Genomic DNA, 20,336 nt, shown 5'->3' with positions numbered 1-20,336 from the left:
AGGAGGGAAGGGGGATATTCACACCTAATGGGTGTGCGATACACACTGTCTGGGGAATGGACACGCTTGAAGCTCTGACTCGGATGGGGCAAAGGCAATATATGTAACCTAAACTTGTACCCCATAAAATGCTGAAATAAAAAACAAACAAACAAAAAAAAACAAGAGTCTCTGGTGTCAGATAATAATAAATTCTAAACTCATATCTAATACTGCCTAAGTTTTTACTTTTGGTTGAGTTAACTTGTCTAAGTTTTACTCATTTAAAGAATTTTGGCTAAAGACTGAAGAATATCTGTCTTTCTGGGTCTGGCTTATACTTAGCATGATATTGTTCAGGTTTATCCATGTTGTTTCCCGTCCCTAAAATTGTTGAACTCATAGAAAAAGAGTGGAATGGGGGTTACCAGGGGTCAGGGGATGATAGAAATGGGAAGATGTTCATCCATATACAAACTTTCAGTTATAAGATGAATAAGATCTGTAGACCTAAGGTATAGCATAGCAACTACAGTTAATAATGTATTAATAGCTGGAAATTTGCTAACAGAAGAGGTCTTAAGTAGTCTCACTACAAGAATATTTCCAAGCATATTCTTATACACCTCAGTCAAGTAAAACAGCTTCTGAAATACATCAGTCTGGAATCTATAAGCTTTTATGTCTAATCAGTGCATGTACTAAGAAGAGCATCAGGTCTGTAGAGTAGGTGAGGGATTTGTTTAACTAACATTTGAAAAGCAAAAGAAAACTAGTTTTCAAATAACTTTAAAATCCATAATAACATACTGAAATATCTTTCATTGCCTGTAGTTAGTATATAATTGTGAAAACACAATACACCTTAGAATTTAATCTTTACAATGGCAAATATCAGGAAAGAATGGTTAGCATGTTTTGTTCAATCTTAATATTTTTCCAAAGAATCAATTTGTGTTTTAACTTCAGTTTATATTAGCCCTGAAATTTTGAAAGATGAGCATCTATTATTCAGCACAATTCTGTCTGTACAAAAAACAAATTTAAAAAACTAAACAAAATAACTGAGGATTTTAGACTTTTAAATATGTCCATTAGTTTCTCAATGTTAACTAAAGCTTTTATGTAATTGACATATTGATAACCTGAAAAAAAGCCCAAATTGGATTAATACATGAACAAAATTTGAAGACAAACAGGTAAAATTAATTTTCAGTACTATTGGGGAAATATAAATACACTAATTTGAAAAGAAAGCATTTATAAGCATTTCAGTTGAATTTATTTCATTTGAAATATTGAATTCAATCTTTAATATTCTTTTCCTTCAATAGCTCTGAATTCATATATTACACCATTTGAGGAAAGGGAGACAAACAGAAAATACTCACTTGTGATGCTACTTTTCGAGACTGACACAAGGGGAGGAAAAAAGAAACACAAAATACAGTTTAAACAATGACAAAATAATACATACATGAAAAAATCAGCAACAAGGACAAAATATGACATATACCCACATAATGCCTATAATCTAACTATGCGATTATTTAACATAGGGCTTTCGAACAAAATTAGGTAAAGAATAAGTTATTATTTTTAAAGTTTACTAAAGATTTATTCTTTTTTTTTTTTTTTTGAGACAGAATCTCACTGTGTTGCCCGGGCTAGAGTGCCGTGGCATTATCCTAGCTCACAGCAACCTCAAACTCCTGGGCTCAAGCGATCCTTCTGCCTCAGCCTCCCGAGTAGCTGGGACTACAGGCATGTGCCACCATGCCCGGCTAATTTTTTCTATATATTTTTAGTTGTCTGATTAATTTCTTTCTATTTTAGTAGAGACGGGGTCTCGCTCTTGCTCAGGCTGGTTTCGAACTCCTGAGCTCAAACAATCCACCTGCCTCGGCCTCCCAGAGTGTTAGGATTACAGGCGTGAGCCACCGCGCCCGGCCTAAAGATTTATTCTTGTTAGATTGTTTTTTGTTTGGCTAAAATTGTCTTCCAAAGTTTGATAGAAAGAAAAAGACTTGCTAGAAGAAGAAAATATAATTGATAGTAGCTTATGAAGCTATTATCATATTCATAAGAGAATATGTGATATAATTATTGACAATAATCAGTATTAATATCTGTATTATTATTTTTAACTTTAGATCTTACAGAAAGATTGTTTTTTTCTCCTATATGCAAATGTAATTAAATTGATAGAAATATTCTGAGTTTTCACATTGGCTATAGAACCTAAAAATTGATCTTCTCGGTCAATGTACAATAGCTAAGAATTTATGGGTTATAAAAACCATGATTATCTTATTTTTAAATACTAAAGAATAACAGTCTACTCACTTTTAAAAATGTAGAAGTAAAATTTTCAATTATGTTCTTTGATGTAATACAGCTCAAGTCTCACTCATTATTATTAGTATTATAGCAGTATTATCTTACTATTATTGCAAATATAAGAAATGCATAACAAACATTTGATTGTGGTCTCCTTGAAATTATTCATCTCAGGAATCCTAACACATGGCACAGTGAAATAAATGTTATTTGAGAGAATAACAGCAGAGAATGGGCAGCCAGAATTTTGAAACCATTCAATGCTAATCCTTACTAAAATCATTTTATTAATGAGATTTTATAAAAGGTAAATGTTTATTTTAATAATATATTTAAAATGCTCCTTTCCATTTTAATAGTAAAGAGTTAATGGGGCCGGGCATGGTGGCTCACGCCTGTAATCCTAGCACTCTGGGAGGCCGAGGCGGGCGGATTGTTTGAGCTCAGGAGTTCGAGACCAGCCTCAGCAAGAGTGAGACCAAGAAATTAATTGGACATCTAAAAATATATAGAAAAAATTAGCCGGCCATGGTGGCGCGTGCCTGTAGTCCCAGCTACTCGGGAGGCTGAGGCAGGAGAATCGCTTGAGCCCAGGAGTTTGAGGTTTCTGTGAGCTAAGCTGACGCCACCGGCACTCTAACCCGGGCAACAGAGTGAAACTCTGTCTCAAAAAAAAAAAAGAGTTAATGAATGGCAGATGGAGCCATCAAGGATTAATTCACTGTGCACATTTTTGAAAGCTCTAGGATTTATTGATTGGAAAGGTGACCAAAAATTAGGGTAACATATTCCACAGTTTACTGCATACACTGCAACAGATGTTGGTACTCTAATATACTTTAAACGATCTCTTTCTAGTTTCTCGTAAAATATTCACTGGATATAGTATATTTCAAGCAAATGAGATTTTCGGTACAGTGGAAAACTGGAAGCAAATGCAGGTCCACCCTCGCTTACCTAAAAAAGCACAGGGACAAATATGTTAATTAATGCAGAACTTTTGAGATATTGGAAAGTTAATACCATATCATATGCTGTATGGTAGGCAATGCTCCCAGTGGGACCTGGGTAGAATTTTATAATGAAAAACATTAATATTTCTGTGATGAAAGTATAAATGTTCAGTTCAAGAAGAGCAAGTAACATTATAAATAATCTCACAACAGCTCTGGTGAAGTTTTGCCGCCAAATGAGTCTAGTGAACTTTTTGGAATTCATGATTCTGTAGGAGGAATTGAGGAGGAAAATATTGTTCCCTTTTGTCCACCCAAAGGAGCATGAGTCCTTGTCCTTCCTGTATTCTTTCTCTTTTTTGTTTTTGTCTTCATTTGTGTGTGTGTATGTCAATGCTGCTGTATTGTTTTTTGAACCAGGAGAATTAATGTTTGCAAAAATTTCCTGAAATAGAAATATCTATTATAGACAGTGGTAGAAGTTCTCCTGGCATGGTGACACGTAACTAGTTACAAAGGAGCAGCTCTCTCTCTACCCTACTCTCCCTAGACTGATTTCCCAGCCACAGTGTGCGTGCACACTTTACTCACTGCTTGTGTTTGTGTGACTGCTTCCACCAATCTATAGCCCACTGGAAATAAATAAGATAGTATTCCGGGTCCTTTATAAATTTTATGGATTTTGATTATGACTATTCCATGTCATTATTTGTCTTTTCAAAGGTGTCTACTAAAGCATTCAGGGCTTCCCCCACCGCCACAAGCAAAGCAGTTATGTCAAAGATGTAACTTACGATACAAATATTTTTTCTCAAACAGAACATGGGAAGATATTAAAGGCAGGCTAGAAAATGATGTGGCGTGACAACCTGCATCCACCTTTAAAATGTGCTTTTTAAAACTACACGAAAAAACAAGGAAGCAAAGCCATGAGTCTTTCTATTATTTTACCTTTCTATTACTTTATTACATAAAATGTTGACCTTTAATAGAATTCTTCAGAGAACGGGATAGAATTATCACTTAAAAGTATATACTGAAGAAATAATCAATGAATGGGTCTAGTATCGCTACTTTATGCCTATAAATCCATTAGTTGCAATGCATAGTTAAAACAGTCAGAAAATATCATATTTGTTTTGAAAAGTAGCAGCTTCCATCATAAGCTCTCTCATTTGCCTCCCATAGGACCCATCTACTTTTGTGTTTTTTAGCTGTTTATGTTGGTCTTTACCTCTCTGATTCTATATAAGATACTTGATTGTAACTTCTTAATATTTTCAATTTCTTCTTCTATCTATTGACCTTGTACTCTGGAAGAGGAGGAATTTACAATCATTTCCATATATTTCACTACCTTTGCCATCTCCCTTCGTCTCAAAATAGCTCAATATAATTTTGGATGGGTCAAAATTGAGTACATATTATGACTAAGTACAATTACAAATGAGATATATAAGATATGTGGTTGGTATTCATTTCCCGCACACATTCTTTATCATTGATGGTAGTGCTATATTCCTAAAATTAATAATTGTTTTATTTTATCAATTGCTCAGATATATACAATAATTCATTGTGAACTCTTTGGCAACTGTCTAATTTTTTTAAAGATACTGAGATGCATCCGGTAATCCACAGATTTCATCTTTATTAAGAAATTTCTCTGAGGCTTCTGACCTTCTGCTCTGGATCTCCCTTTATGCCTGGTGATCCTCTCACCACCATTCTGGGAATTTCTTGACTTCACTCTTGTCACCTCATTTCCATAAAATGTCTGGTGTCCTACATATCATGGTTCCATCCTCATTTTACTCATTCATTTTGGTGGAAGTAGGCTCTTTAGAAAGCAGGCATGGGAAGGATATTTTTGGAGAGTATGCATATTTGAAATATTATTTATTGTATTCTTACACAATTTTGACAGCTTTGGCTGGGTATAGAATTCTAATCTGAAACTAACATTCCTTTAGTCTTGAGAGCATTGTTCCATTGTGTTCTGGCTTACGGTGTTGCTGTTGAGAAATCCCAAATGATATTTTGAATGGGACATGGGACTATCCCATAGTCTCCTGCCTAATCTCTCTGAAGGCTTTTAGGATCTTCCTCTTTCCTTCAGTGTTCTAAGATTTACGATGCCATACCTTGATATGACTTCACTTTAATTCATTATTGTGGGCACTTGGGGACCCTTCCTATTTGGAAACCAACACTCTTTTATTCTGGAATGATTCTAGAATTATTTCACTAATATTACCTCAATTCTACTGCAATTCCTCTATCTTAAAATCGTAAGATTCAGATCTTAGACCTCCTAGACTAGTTCCCCCGTTTTATCTTTTCTTTACTATTTTCATGTTTTGAATCCTTGCTCTAACTTATCAGCAATTTTGTGAACTTTATGTTATAAACTTTTCCACTTCTGTTATTATATTTTTAATTTCTCAGTTCTTTTTATTATCTAAATATTCTTTTCAATTATATTTTATTATTCATCTTTCATTCTTATAATTTATTATATTTCTAATAATATTAATTACATTTTTTAGCATATAACTTTACTGATACATACATGACATATCATGTGATTCACCCATTCAAGTATTAAATTCAAAGTTATTTCAGTTAACTTACAAGTTGTGTAAAGCATCATGACAAAGCAGTTTTAGATTATTTCCATCACCCCAATGAGTTCCATCAAATCCTTTAGCTGTTAATCTCCATTCTCCTGACCTCTCCCTGCTTTAGGCAATCAATAATCCACTTTCTGTCTCTATACCTTTGCCTTTTATGGCATTTCATGGAAATGGAATCATTCAATATGTTGTCTCTTGCGTTTGTCTTCTTTCATTTAACTTGTTTTGGAGGTTCATCAAAGTTGCAGCATGTATAAGTAGTTTGTTTCTGTTACTAAATAATATTTCCTTGTGGGGATACATCACAATTTATCTCTCTGTTCACCAGTTAAAGGACATTAGATTGTTTCCAATTTTTAGCAATTATTAGTAATGCTGCTAAGAACATTTGTGTTCAAATCTTTCTGTGAATATATATTCATTTCTCTTGGATAAATACCTAGGAGTGGAAGTTTTTATTTTATGTTTTTAAATTTTCTTGTCCCTCAACAGGCTGTCTCTTCTACAAGTTTCTCTTTTTCTTCATGTTTGTCTATTTTGGTATCTATATTTCATATTAGAAGCTTTCCTGATATAGCAGGGAATTTTTAATTGTCTTATTAAAGAATAAGAGAATAATAAATTTATTGAAAGCTCTGAGTGAGTTACTTTTTATTGTTGAGTTTCATGGTGATCTGGCTGGATTACTGAACTAGACAATGTCCCATGTCTATATTTTTAGGCTCTTCCACTTGTCTTGATCAAATTCTCTAGGGAAGACCCTTCCAATTTACTGTAGAAAGGTAAATCACACAGAATATAACTTTTTCCTTAGCACTCAAAATTCGCTGTGGTGCTCCTGGCCCTCACCTCTGTCCACAGTCCCCCAGTCCACACACCAGCTCCACAGAATAAACCTTCAGTATTTGCCATTGGCGTGAAAGACAATGGCACAGTTTTTCCTGCCATCAGACAGAACGAGGATCTGAGAGCTGTCTAAGCAAAAATATGAGGCTCTCCACTTCTAATTACTGAATAAAGTTTTTACCTCCTGAAATCTGGTTTCTTCCTTGAATTCAAGTAACAGAAAATAGGCATTTTGAGCAATGATGAGTTATTTGAATTTCAAAACTTTATTTTTTTGAACCATCTAATATTTGAGAGTAATGGTGAAATGTCTAAGACATCTTTCATTTCATTAGATCCACTAAGCTCTTATTCTGTGTTTTTATATAATCAGAAAACAATAATATTTCCTTCTTTACGCAAAACTCTATTCTTTTTCTAGATTAAGATTTAATTGATGACCCCCTCTGTTTTTTGGATTCTATTAAATAGAAGATTAACGTAAGGGATATCTACTTTAATGGTACTTTTGCATCTTGCAAAACTGTAAATGAAGGGAGATACTATTTATCATCTTATCCAAAATCTCTAAATTAAAGCAGTACAGCATATACTCATCCTTTTAACGAGTGATCAGGAAAAATAAATCTTTTGTGAAATGAACTTTATCCTTTCATGTTTCAGACTATAATTACTATATAAATCAACACAGTTCTATTTTTGCCTTATTTGCCATGAAAATAAAAGAAGTTGGACTCAACTGTAGCACTCAGCATATGTTAGAAGTTGATGAATTTCTCTGCCTCTATTAATATATTTTGCTGTAAAAAATACTTGATTGTCCTATATTTATCTTAATTATTTTTACCTCAATTCTTTCTACAATAGGCAGGATATAAAATTTAAATAAAAATATATGTGCCCAAAGATGAATTGAATTCAACATAGGAAAACAGGAAGTATTATCTTTATTTAACCCAGTTTCTTTTTATCTTCCCTATGATATGTGTTTTTTATACAAGATAGAGATTTGCAGATTCAAAAGCATTTTACTGAGATGATCTTCACTTGTGATGGCAGGGTTGACCAAAATGTAGTTAAGTACCCCCTGATGACACTACAAATGCTGTTATCCTTTCCCTACCTACAATGAAAACAGCACACAATAGAGTCTTTCAATAACATAAAGTGACTAACATGGATGTGGACTTGACTAAGGCCAGAAGTTACTGTACTGAAATTCACCAAGCTTAGATGTGAGATAAGAATGTGATAATACTGTGCTGTATGAAAATCTTCTTTGCCGGGCGTGGTGGCTCACGCCTGTAATCCTAGCACTCTGGGAGGCTGAGGCGGGCAGTTTGTTTGAGCTCAGAAGTTCGAGACCAGCCTGAGCAAGAGCGAGACCCTATCTCTACTAAAAATAGAAAGAAATTAATCAGACAACTAAAAATATATACAAAAAATTAGCTGGGCATGGTGGCGCATGCCTGTAGTCCCAGCTACTCGGGAGGCTGAGGCAGAAGGATTGCTAGAGCCCAGGAGTTTGAGGTTGCTGTGAGCTAGGCTGACGCCACGGCACTCTAGCCCGGGCAACACAGTGAGACTCTGTCTCAAAAAAAAAAAAAAAAAAAAAAAAGAAAAGAAAATCTTCTTTGTACTTACCACTTTCAAAAAAAACAAAAGGTTTGTATAGACTGAATGTTTGTTCCCCCCAACCCCCATCCAAAATTCATATGCGGAAACCTAATCCCCAATGTGATGGTATCTGAAGTGGGGCTTTTGAAAGGTGATTAGGTCACAAGGGCTCCTTATGAAAGAGGCCTCTCAGAGACCCTGGCCCTTTTCACCATGTGAGGACACAGGGAGAAAACGGCCATCTGAGAACCAAGGAGCAAGCCCTCACCAGACACCTAGGGCTGGTGCCTGAATCTTCAACTTTCCAGCCTCCAGGACCGTGGAAATTAAATCGATGTTGCTTATAACCCACCCAGTCTGTGGTATTTTGTTATAGCAGCCCAAGTAGACTATGATGATGCTTGATTGCTTCGGTGCAAAAACACTTGGTCTTCTCTTAACCTTCCACCAAATAATAATTTTTAGATCCAGTATTCTTAAAATTTTAGGCATATGTGGACAAACCATCTTCCATATTTAACTATCTGGGATGTTTCTCCATTTAGGCATTCCTGACTTTCTCTGATTTGGTCTCACTTTTTGTGGTGTGATCCACAGGGACCACAGCCAAAGAAAAACTTGAAATCAGCAGGAGAGATAACAACAAAGCTTCATTTAACACCCGTGAAGCTACAGTAAAACCATAAAGAAAATCTCAGATAAACTGAACTATTTTCTGCTGGCCACTTATGTTAACTGTCAAATTATAAATTTTGACAACAACACAAAACTAAAAATCTACTACATTACTCTTATGCTTTTTATAAAGCTCTTATTTTCCATGCATGGATTGTTGATTTAATCACCAAGTGGTTTAATGATAATATAGACTACTGAAATACATATGACCGATCAAGCCTCACAGTTGAAGTAATTTTGCATAAGACCCAAAAAACAAATGGCTAACAAAAATTTCCTTAAAATTTATAATAATTGAAGTGTCTGAAGAAGAAAAATATTTCAAGAATATAAATGATAATTTATATTAAATAAGTTTATAGATATTGATAGGATAGTACATTTATCCAGAATCTTTATTTAATAAGAGATTCTGACTTAAAAGATAATGTTTTGCTAAGGGTATAAAAACTACTTAGAACCACATGAAGTGACCAAATCAAAATGTGAATATGTTTTCAGCTGCATGCACTCATCAAAATCATCCCTCCATGCTAATGGGCCCTAGTTTGTTATTACATTTACTGAGATTTCCTCTGGGAAGGTCTGGCACGACTGCTGGAGATTTCTTTTGGCTTTAGAGTGGTCTTCAATCTAGAGATTGAGAAATATGAATTTCAACAGTTACTAGGTTCTCTTTGTCTTGCTTCCTTCCAAATGCTAATATATGCAGTTGATGAATATATTAGAAATCTAGGTTGCTTGCCCTGAGAACTTTTCTTATGTGTCAGAAGCTCAAGGTTATTTAAAATTAATCTGCTTCCTGACAATCTTCTAGAAATGGATAATCCTAGATCTACAAAAGACATCCAGAGTCCAATGTCCATAAACTACAATAGCCCCTTAGCCAACAATATTTTGTGAAATTCTGACATAGTCTTCTAAAACAAATAGTTCACAAGATTTTTGTTTCTGAGATTCAACACTATGTATTCACATAGAATTCTTGTTTACTTTCTATGACATTTTTTAGAAATCAATTTCCAAATTTACGAATGATCGTATTCAACAGATAATACATCGAAACAGGAATATTTTGATATTTCCAAACCTCAGATGTAGTAAGTTTCTGAGATTCAGTCCTGTAGATTCCAATAGGAACATCTCCAGTAGAGGAACACAACTTCTGATAAAGTCTGGCATAAGTTCTGATCCATAAGTCATCCTCAGTGATTTTCATCTATAATACATATGAATTATTTACATATTAGATGTTTAAGAATTAAAAACCCAATGGTTATTTTTCACTTCTTAAAGGCAGAATTTATTAATATTTTGAAATCTCAAAGTAATATTTCATAAATGCTTATCTGTATATTAAATATATTTATAGTACTCCACCTTAGCTTACCCTGGGAGGTTCACCCAAACTTGAGAAATCTGAGTATTCAATTTGGGGCAGTATGATATTATATTAGTTCAATACCAGTAGGCAATAGAGCACTGGTGATTGACTTGGAGATGTAAACCATGTGGAGACTTTTCTGAGTGTTGTAATAACTGGAGTCTGCCACTGGTATTCAGTGGATAGGGTCTGCTCATGCTATAAAATGTAAAATGCAAAAGATACTTCAGTACAAAAAAGCCTTGTTAAACCCAATGTTCTTCTAACATCCATATTGACAAAGGCGTGTGGCAGAAAAAGCACAGGGCTAACAGACAAGAAACATGAGTTCTAGTACCTTTTTGCTACTTGCAAATCTGAACTGTTGTTAGTAAGTCACTTCATTTAATATACTTGGACATAGTTATCCTCATCTATAAAACAAAGGGGTCAAACTGAATGATCACTGTTTTCCCAGACAGTATGGTACCCTATGTCTGAACCTGTCAGTCTCAAATTGTCCGTTAGGGAAACAAACAAACAAACGAACAAAAACCCTTGTTCTGAATTTTATACGGAATGGCTATTTTTATGATTATTAATTAAAAATAATACATTTCCCTGAAAATTTTTAAGGAATTTAAAAACCTCGATGCAACTCTTTGGACATACATTAGAAAACAATAATATATGACATAGAAGAGTTAGCCAAAAGACCTGGTAGATGAATTTCAAAACCTTCTATCAGAGCAATCTTCTATTCTAGAGATTGACTTACAGAACAAAGAAACCCTGATCCAGGTGTAGTGTCCAGTCCCAACAGAAGTCTGGTGATTGAAATCATATAATCCTTCACAAATGACTGCAGTAAAAACAAAATATGTATTTGTTATGTGTATGAGATGTACAGAACAGCTAGGAGTGTGAACAGCTAACCGCTTCCAAAAGATTACTTCTTATAACACATCATTAAGCCTCCATACAAAAAAATAATAAAAGTCTATCTTCTCAGTGTCCTAAATAAACACATACAGTTAAGCTGTTCATCAAGAATTATGGGAAATAATTATTATCTAAAAATATCTTGCTATGCTTACATTTTATGTGTGCTATTAGGCATATAAAAACATTTTTAGATTTTTTTAATAACAAAAAAATTACAAACAAAATGGTGAATATTACAAAAACTAGGAAGAATTAAAATCGATTTGCGATGAAAAATTTCAGTCTGTTTTTTAGGGCTAAGCTCTATGGTAGTAAAATACATTTCTAAACTATATTTATCATTCATTCATTGCATATATTCTCTTTCCACATCATTCCATGCTAAAATGGAGTGGTTTTTTTTTTTTTAATTTGAATCACTGCATTTCCTGGGGTAACAGTGCATCTCTTATGTTGGAAAGTTTGAAAGCTAGAACAGTCTTTACAGACACATAGACCATTTTCTTAGTAAAAAGTTAAAGAAAGGGTGATTGAAAATCATTTCCAGTATTTCAAAAACCATGAACAACCTATGAAAAGTCCCACAGAAGAGAAATTATTCTCTAGATTTTGCTAATTCTGAAGTCCTTTAGTTAAATGCTTTTCAAACAAGTCACAAAATAGTTACGGGTTATGGCCAGCAAATTTTTAAATGAAATAGGAAATCTTTCAATAAGACAGAAAATAATATAGCAGTTTATAAGCAGAAAGGCAAAGTGTTGAATTTTTTTTGTTTCAGTTATACACACACGTATGTATTGGATGGAGAGTGTTATATTTAAGACTTTAAAAACTAGAGTTCCAGTTTACACTTTCTGCAGAAGCTTCAGAAAACACCAAATTTCCTTTTTATATTTATAACATAAATGTGAGGCAAAAATGAAGTGAAAGAAAAAAACTAGCGCTTTCCACTTCTACAAAATAGTTTTCCTTCTATTTAACTTATACATTAGTCTTCTTTATACGATTTTATTCAGACATGGGATAGGGTGACTAAAAAATATCACTGGTGCATAATAATGCCCAAGCATTTGGTTCCTATTGATACAAAATCTTCAGTTTCAACATTGCTCTACAACAAGCCCGCCCTTGCAATCTAGTCTCTTTAAGAGATGAGAAGTATGTGTGTGGTAACGGTGTTTCAGGTGCATGCCCTGACTCCTAGGGCACCCAGATGATAATGCGTCTGGAAACTTTAGGGAAAAGAGGAGCATTTATTCTCCCGTGTTGTGTTTGCTCAGACACTCATCTGACACAAGCAGATGGTTCCTGACATTGCTGGAGGCGTACTCGTGGGCAGAATTAGTCCAAAGGTCAGCAGAAAAGCTTTTACTATCTTTGGATTAGTTTGTTCAGTCAAGCAATTATAGAAGAAGGTACATAAATAAATAATCCAGAAAAATAAGCAAAACAAAATGCTTCAATGCTTAATTGGAGATTAATGTTATCAAATTTAAAGCCCTGTGAATATCTTTTTCCTTTTAATGGAACTATTTAAAGATTGTATGATTACTTCAATCGGAGAATGTGAAGTATTACTGAAATATTGCTCAGTTTCTGGCAGAGACAAAAAAGATTATAATAAATTTGTGTGAAAGAACATCTCCATGAGTTTCTTAGCCATGATAAAATAAAAAGGTTAATTTGGAATTCAGGAACAAATTAAACGGTTCTTAGTTGTTATAAAATTGTTTTTATATTTTTCTGAAGAAGGCAATAATTGACAGATGTTTAAATTGTCCTTGGTTTATCATTTACCAACATCAATTTGATGTTTTATTTCAAATCTGAAAAAAGGTGTGCATTATGAGGAATGCTGTCTTTTTTTTCCTAATTTAGTAACTTTTTCTTAATTTTTTTTGATCCAGTAATATTCAAAATATATTAAAATGTCACAATAAACATTATAGGCCATTGGCAAAGAATGCCTAAAAATAATGTCCATAGATGATTTTTTAAATAATATTTTCTTACAAAATGTTTCATAGGAGCACTTGTCATTGAATACATGAAATGAAACATCCAATTACTTCCAGAGCCAATTTTAAGTTAACGGCTCCATGAAAACCACTGGATGTATTATTCATTTAAATAAAATCTAAATATAAAATAACCATTTTAGAGGGATAAAAGGAAATACTGCATACCTGATAGAGAAGAGTGTCCAACATGCTGATGCTAAATACCCTCCCAGCAGCAAAAGGCAGTCGAAACATAAAGGCCAAATTAGAACCTCTCTCCCGTTCTTTCTGCTCAAAAATTCGAGATAGAAAAGTTTGTGAGTATTCTACATTCTATGCATTTCTGCCTATGTAAATCTTCTTGACACGTATGAAAGAAAGTATTCTCATAATAGGGTTCTTAGCTATAAATGTGTCATTATATCACTTATAATTGCATTTTTTAAAATATCTAATTTTTCTAACCAAATTTTCTCAATTAACACACCCAACAGTTAAGAAGGGTTAATCTTTTCAAACATTAGATATTTATTTACTCTTCACATAAGATGTGACAATAACAAAGAAACAAAATCCTTTAATCAGAAGTAAAAAAAACTAAAGTCACATAATGTATCACGACACTTAGAAGAAGATTTGCCTTTAAATATTCTTATATGTGAGAACAAAAAAATAGGCAGGTAGGATCCTGCTGTGGTCTGAATGTCTGTGTTCCTCCAAAATGTGTATGTGACATCCTAACCCTTCGAGGTGACGGTGTTAGGTGAAGACTTCGGGAGGTGATTGTGTCATGGAGGTGGAACCCCATGAATGGCATAAATGCTTTTATAATAAAGAAAGACCCCCTTACCCCTTCCACCACGTGCCACTTGCGAACTAGGAAACGCCCCTCACACAGACACCAAACCCCCCGCCTCAAACTGTGAGAAATCGTCTGTTGTCACGGGTCACCCGGTCCGTGGTACTTTGTTGTGGCCCCAACAGACTTGTACGGCCTGTCGCCCCAGCAGTCTCTAGCTCTCTATCATCTAGTTTTGTTTCTCCATCTCCCTCTTAAATTGTGTCACACACCACTTTTCAGCTAAGCTGCTGTAAATTACAATAAAAAAATCATGTTTATGTGTATTTTAGTGTGTTTGGGGGAAGTGTTGTGATGTAGTTTCTTTTTAAAAAAATTGTGTTGTTTTTATCTTCCTTGAATAAATGAAGGCACGACAGCAAACATCAAGTTTGTTTGGAATGAGTTTCTTAAGAATGTAAGGTAACCCTTATACTTAACAAATGGTAACTTCAAAATTTCTAGCTTCTTCTGTTGCTAACTTTCCTTTATTAGGAAAGACATGTACAGCTAAGCAAATGAGAAATTAACCCTCACTTCTTGAGGCAACAGAAACAAGCCTCGGTTTCCAACATAGCAAATTTGAAGTACCTCAAGGAAAGGGAAGCCTCCCATCCTCGCATGCACTGGTTAGCGTCTAACTCGTGGAGAAGACTGTCCACATTGTAAGAGTAACCTCACTTGAGATCTAGGGAGAAAGTAAGGGGAAGACAGGCAAGTGGTGCCCCGTTTTCTGTATGTCCATTCATCATAATATATTCTGTAATTTATTGGTCTAGGTGTTAAGGGTGCTTAATTTGACATCTGAATCCTGCTCATAAATGTTATTTTAAATAGAAACACTAATTAAAATTAATTCCATTCACTTTTAAAGACCTCAAGCACCAATGTATTCATTTATATATAGATTTAGTCACTTAAAAAATATGTGTTGAGAATCCACTTTCTGTAGGCCATTATCCCCAGTGCTGGAGGTACAGAGTTCCTATATAGAACTAACACATTCTTACTAGTTAACAGAATTACTGTGTGTTGAATATGGGCCAGGAGCTAGTAAACGGATGTGGATACTTTCCCTGCCTTCAAGAACTCACAAAACTGTGAGTGGTCCAACAGCAAAACAGGCAAAAACACTCGGGTAAGCAAATGTAATAATGATAGAGCAATAGATTGGAAGGGCACCTAAGAGCTGAATTAGAAGTGATGTCTAAGTTGAGACCTAAAATTGAGTAGAAATTAGCCGGTAATTTGGGGAAGGGTGAGTGGTAAGTAGAAAGCTATAAGCAGAAGGCCCAGGATGTTCTAGAACCTGGAAGTGGGCAAAAAGCCTGAGAGAGCTGAAGAACTATAAACAATGCTGTGTGAATGTAGACAGCAGAGAGCCTGAGTTTATGGGCTGGATGGAGATGTCAGAAATGAGACTGGGGCAGTAACCATGGACTGGAGCACAGATAGGATTTCAGAGGAAAGGGGATGCAATTAAGAACTATACTGAAAACATGTTATAAATTGAGACTATCCCAGGAATAACAAGAGATATAGTCACACTACTTTGAAACCATGTTAAGTATTTTGAATTTCATCTTAAGGGCAATGGGAAGAAGCTAAAGTATTTTTAAGAGAAGGAGTTACATGATCAGGTTTTTAGAATGCTCACTTTGATGACAGCATGAACAATGGATTGTGAATGGGGAGGTGGCCTGCGAAAGCCGAGCGAGACCAACGAGGGTGTTAGTGCAGCAGTCCCAGTGATATTAATATTTAAACTCCCACTCCTGAGTTTTACCACCTGTGAAACAGGAATCATAATGGCATCTGTATCCCATTGTGATTACAATAAAGAAACAAAACACCTAAAACTACTGTAGATAGTAAGCCCTTTATAATACTGTTTCCTATTATAATTCTTTGAATACGCTAAATTATGCATCACCTAAAGAACTTTGTACAGCTTTCTGTCTCCCAGTAATGCCACTTCCCAAGTTTTCACTGGGCTGGTCTGGCGTTATCATTGTAGCTCAAACATTATCTCCCTCAAAAGGTCTTTCCTTATCACCTTATTCAACATAGGCCTTCCCCAGTTACTCTTGAATATAACCTGGTATTACTTTCATAGCTCTTTTGAAATCTATAACACCTTGTTAATTTTTTAAATTTATTGTCTGTTTCAGCTAGATCATAAATTCTGGGAGGACAGAGACCATTTTTCCTTTCTGTTACTTAAGCAATGCCTAACACAATGCCTGGCACACAGATAGTCAATGAAATTTTATTGAACAAATGAATAAATTTGTTTTACTTATAGTAGTTGCTTACATCAAAAGAAAATTTATTTCATAGTTTAAAGTTTATAACATTCATATGCAAAAAGCAAGAAACAATTTGAGGTTCACTTAGTATCCCTCTCTTATCACTTTGGTTCTTTCATGGAGGTTTCAAAATGTAAAGGATTGTAATTTTCATGTTAGCAATGTCTTTTCACTTTAGCATTTCTTTTGACTGTTATGTTTTAAAAAATAGATATTTCTATTATTAATTCTAGTACAAACATATGCTATGATTTATTTATTAAAACACATCATATTTACTTTCTAGTAGAATTCTACATTCAGTAGAAGTTTCCCTGATGATTTTGTGTTGTCCTTATAAATACTTATATAAAATACCTAAAAGAAATCTGAGACATTTAAACCATCAAAGATTTCAGACACTTTAATATGTTTGGTCTTACCTATTTTTTTCCATTTGTTTTGCTATTACGAGCATGTGTCTTTCCTGGAAGAAAGAATTTGTTTCTGGCAGAAATTTTGCTTCCTTTAATCTGTGTCCATCCAATACCATATGGAATGAGATGATAAAATTATTGGATTTAACAGAACAGTGTGGGAGGTGAAAAAAAGCAAGAGTTTTATTGGCACAAATTAGTGGTTTCTATGCCCTACTTTCTCGACTATAATTCTTCTATATTTCTTCATCCTTCCCTCTGGACTCAATCACAACGTAATTCCCAAATCTAGTGGCATTTTTCCAGCATTCTTTCTACTTGACCTTTCTTACAATGTTTATAGAATATATTCTGATTGTAGAGATCTGACTTTCTTTTGATATTACTCTAACTCAGCTTCCAGACTCCTCTTGAACTCTTCACTCATTTTCTCTCATTTGTCTTCTTCCTAGACTCTCCTTTATGAACCTCCACGTAAAGTCATTAACTAAACTCTCCATCCTTGTGGCTCTCTTATTTTAATAATTTCTCTTTTCTTAAGGCTTTACATTTATGTGTATAACTTTGAAGTATATCTATATATGTATATATGCACATATATATCTATTTTCATCCATTTTCTGAGCTACATTTATATATTAGCACCTGTTTATTACTTAAATACTACAACTTTAACATAATTAAAAATAAATAAATGTATCATCTATCTCACTAAAATCAGTTCTTTCCCAGAATTCTCTTTTTAGTTTTATTAACATAATCACCGTGCCAATCCTAGACAAAGCCTTTATTATCTCATGCCTGATTTATTGAAATGATTTACTAACTCTTTTCCTTTCCCCCATAGCATCCCTTTTCAGATAGAAATGCCACATCAATTTGATGAAAGCACAAGTGTAACGATGTCACCTTCCCCATCTTGTCACCTAAAAACCTGCCATGGCTGCGCACTCACTATGTAAATATTCCAAAGACAGCATTCAGGGCACTCCAAGGTCTAGCTCCCAGAATGCTTTCCAGGACGATTTCTCAGTACTTCCAAACACAGACTATTAATAAGTCAAATTGGCCGTCTGGCTAAATCCCGAAAATTTCTTCCTCATATTTTGGTTTCAACTCACTGTGGATAACACTGTCATCTTATAGAATCCACTGTTTGCAACACCAGCTCTACAGGTCCTCCTCATCTCCTAAAATACAGATTATGCTACCCACCCTCTGAAATCCTTTCATATCAACCCAGTGATGCTGCCCTTTTGCATAAATGGATAATTCTGCATTTATGATTTACTGTCTTTTTATTATTAATTTTCTTTACTGTGGGAAAAAAAAAACCCAAAGATTTTTATGACACTATTTTCAAGGCATACTAGCTTGAAAGTTATGGAAAAAAGAAAAATTTCCAGATTCCATCCTGATGAGAATACATTACACACTTTGTTTTTTTTCATTATCGACAATGAAGCATAAATTGTACTTTATCAGTGCCGATTTTTAATATGGAAAAATAGAATTGGTTAATGCTTATTGAGATGACTAATTCTTATATCCAGTTTGATTCTTGCGACACTATCATTTATCTACCTCTCTGTGTCTCAAAAAAACAACATATAGCTAGAAGTAACCAACTGCCAGCAATTAGTCTAAATCTGAACCATAGAAGAGCTGTAGTTGGCCTGTGTGAATTTAACAGTTTAGTAAGTTTCTAACATTTAATATAAAAATCTAAATTTCTGACATTTTAAATTTGGAAAATCTTATATTTCATGGCAGCAACTGGCCAGAATTGAAAACATCTGTCCCCTTTAGATTTATTCTTTCTTATATATAATTCATTTTACTAATTTATATTAATATTACCTATTTGGTGTAGGAATTCAATAATGGGGCCTCACAGACCAAAATCGTTTTCAAGGTAAAGACTGAAACTTTATATAAATATACCATTATCTATTTCATTTGTTAAAAATAAACTGTCATAAGTTTAGTTTTATTATTTTATAATAGCATTTGAAGGCCCAAGAATACAAATTTTAAAAATTACATAAATTTTAAAGTTACATAAATTTTTTACATAGGACAGTTATAGAAATTATTTTACATATGACAGTTATAGAAATAATAGAAAGTGAAATTATAGTCAAAGATGCCAGAGACCAAAGATTTTTACAAAAAAATTAGCAAGAATCTTGAAATGTCAATATTCAATTGATTTGATACAGTTTGATTATGACAATGAATATATTACAGATATGAATAAGCACATGAGGATTATAATTGTAGACTTCTATTACAGTACTTGAAGGGATTTACAAGGAGGATTTTAACTACCAAATAAAATAATAGTCTCATAGCTTATGAAAAAATTCATGCACAGAAAATAGTCAACTAGTCATCTGAAACATTTTCCGAGCCTGTAAGTAGTTAGTTCAAGCTAAATATGACAGCATTTAGCATAGAGGATTTCAGAGAACTTCTCCACTATTTATGATATGGAAAAAGATATTTAACATAAACTCACAAGTGCGTGCTCATTTTCCCAATATAATAAATCTAGCTCCAACATTTTGAAATGCCCTTTTTGTCCTACTTGAGCTGTGATGCAAGGGTTCCTATTTAGGTTTTCTGTCCCTTGCAATGGACGCTGACCAAGTGTACTGTCCTCTCTCTGACTCTGGATTCAGAGATGAGCTGTACCTTGCAAACTAGTAACATAGAATCAAATAAAGAAGAAAAGGCTTATTAATGCAGAGGAAGAAGTAATAAAAAAAGAAATTATTGGCTTAATATCCTTGTCTAGTATGTATCCCAAAAGTATCTTTGTCATTCTAGATGACACTTTTGTGTGCAGCTTGCAGGCAATTTTGGTTTTTTAGCTTATCAAGAAATAAAATAAATTCTGCAAATTCTCTCTTTCTCTTTGTCTCTCTCTCTGCCTCTTTTTCTTTCTGTACACATATATATGTATATATATATAAGTTTATTAAAAAACAAGTAATTGTTGGTCCTAAAAACAAGTTTTTATAATTATTGATTTTCATAAAATATTTAACTTTACAGAATTATAAAATTTTAAGAACCAACTTGTCAGTTATACAAATCCATTATTTTTCTGCATTTACTATTTCAATTTTAATAGTTTTAGCAAATTGATATGTGTTCTCATCTTCACAATAGACACATATGGCCACTGTGTGAAACTTGTTGCAAGAGGAGCTGTTTATGTTGTAGCCGACGTGGATGTATTAATACTTCCTGGGATGTGAACTGCACAGTCTTTGAATGTGAAGATTTTGAACTTGTTGTGTTAAATCATAACACTGTCACATTGTTAATAGAAAAATTTTCACACTAAAAATTTTTATCCATATAAATTGCATTTATCACTTTTCTAGGGGCAATCAGGCAATGCTTTT

The 20,336-nt window shown here is 33.9% G+C and overlaps 1 protein-coding gene across 1 annotated transcript in view; it reads right to left on the bottom strand.

Annotated features, from left to right (window-relative positions):
• Positions 1 to 20,336, bottom strand: part of KCNT2 (potassium channel, sodium activated subfamily T, member 2) — a 318,603-nt gene that overhangs the window by 28,600 nt on the left and 269,667 nt on the right. The window contains exons 23-25 of the mRNA XM_012650477.1: positions 13,544 to 13,645; positions 11,191 to 11,274; positions 10,140 to 10,268 (exon numbers count right to left, since the gene is read on the bottom strand). Coding sequence (XP_012505931.1) covers positions 10,140 to 10,268; positions 11,191 to 11,274; positions 13,544 to 13,645 — 315 coding nt within the window. The remainder of the gene's footprint in view (positions 1 to 10,139; positions 10,269 to 11,190; positions 11,275 to 13,543; positions 13,646 to 20,336) is intronic.

The sequence above is a fragment of the Propithecus coquereli genome, unplaced genomic scaffold (genome assembly GCF_000956105.1).
Source record: "Propithecus coquereli isolate 6110/MARCELLA unplaced genomic scaffold, Pcoq_1.0 Scaffold328, whole genome shotgun sequence".
In the NCBI taxonomy this organism is placed as follows: domain Eukaryota; kingdom Metazoa; phylum Chordata; class Mammalia; order Primates; family Indriidae; genus Propithecus; species Propithecus coquereli.
The sequence above is the reverse complement of the archived record's forward strand: the minus strand, read 5'-3'. Positions and strand labels throughout refer to the sequence as shown.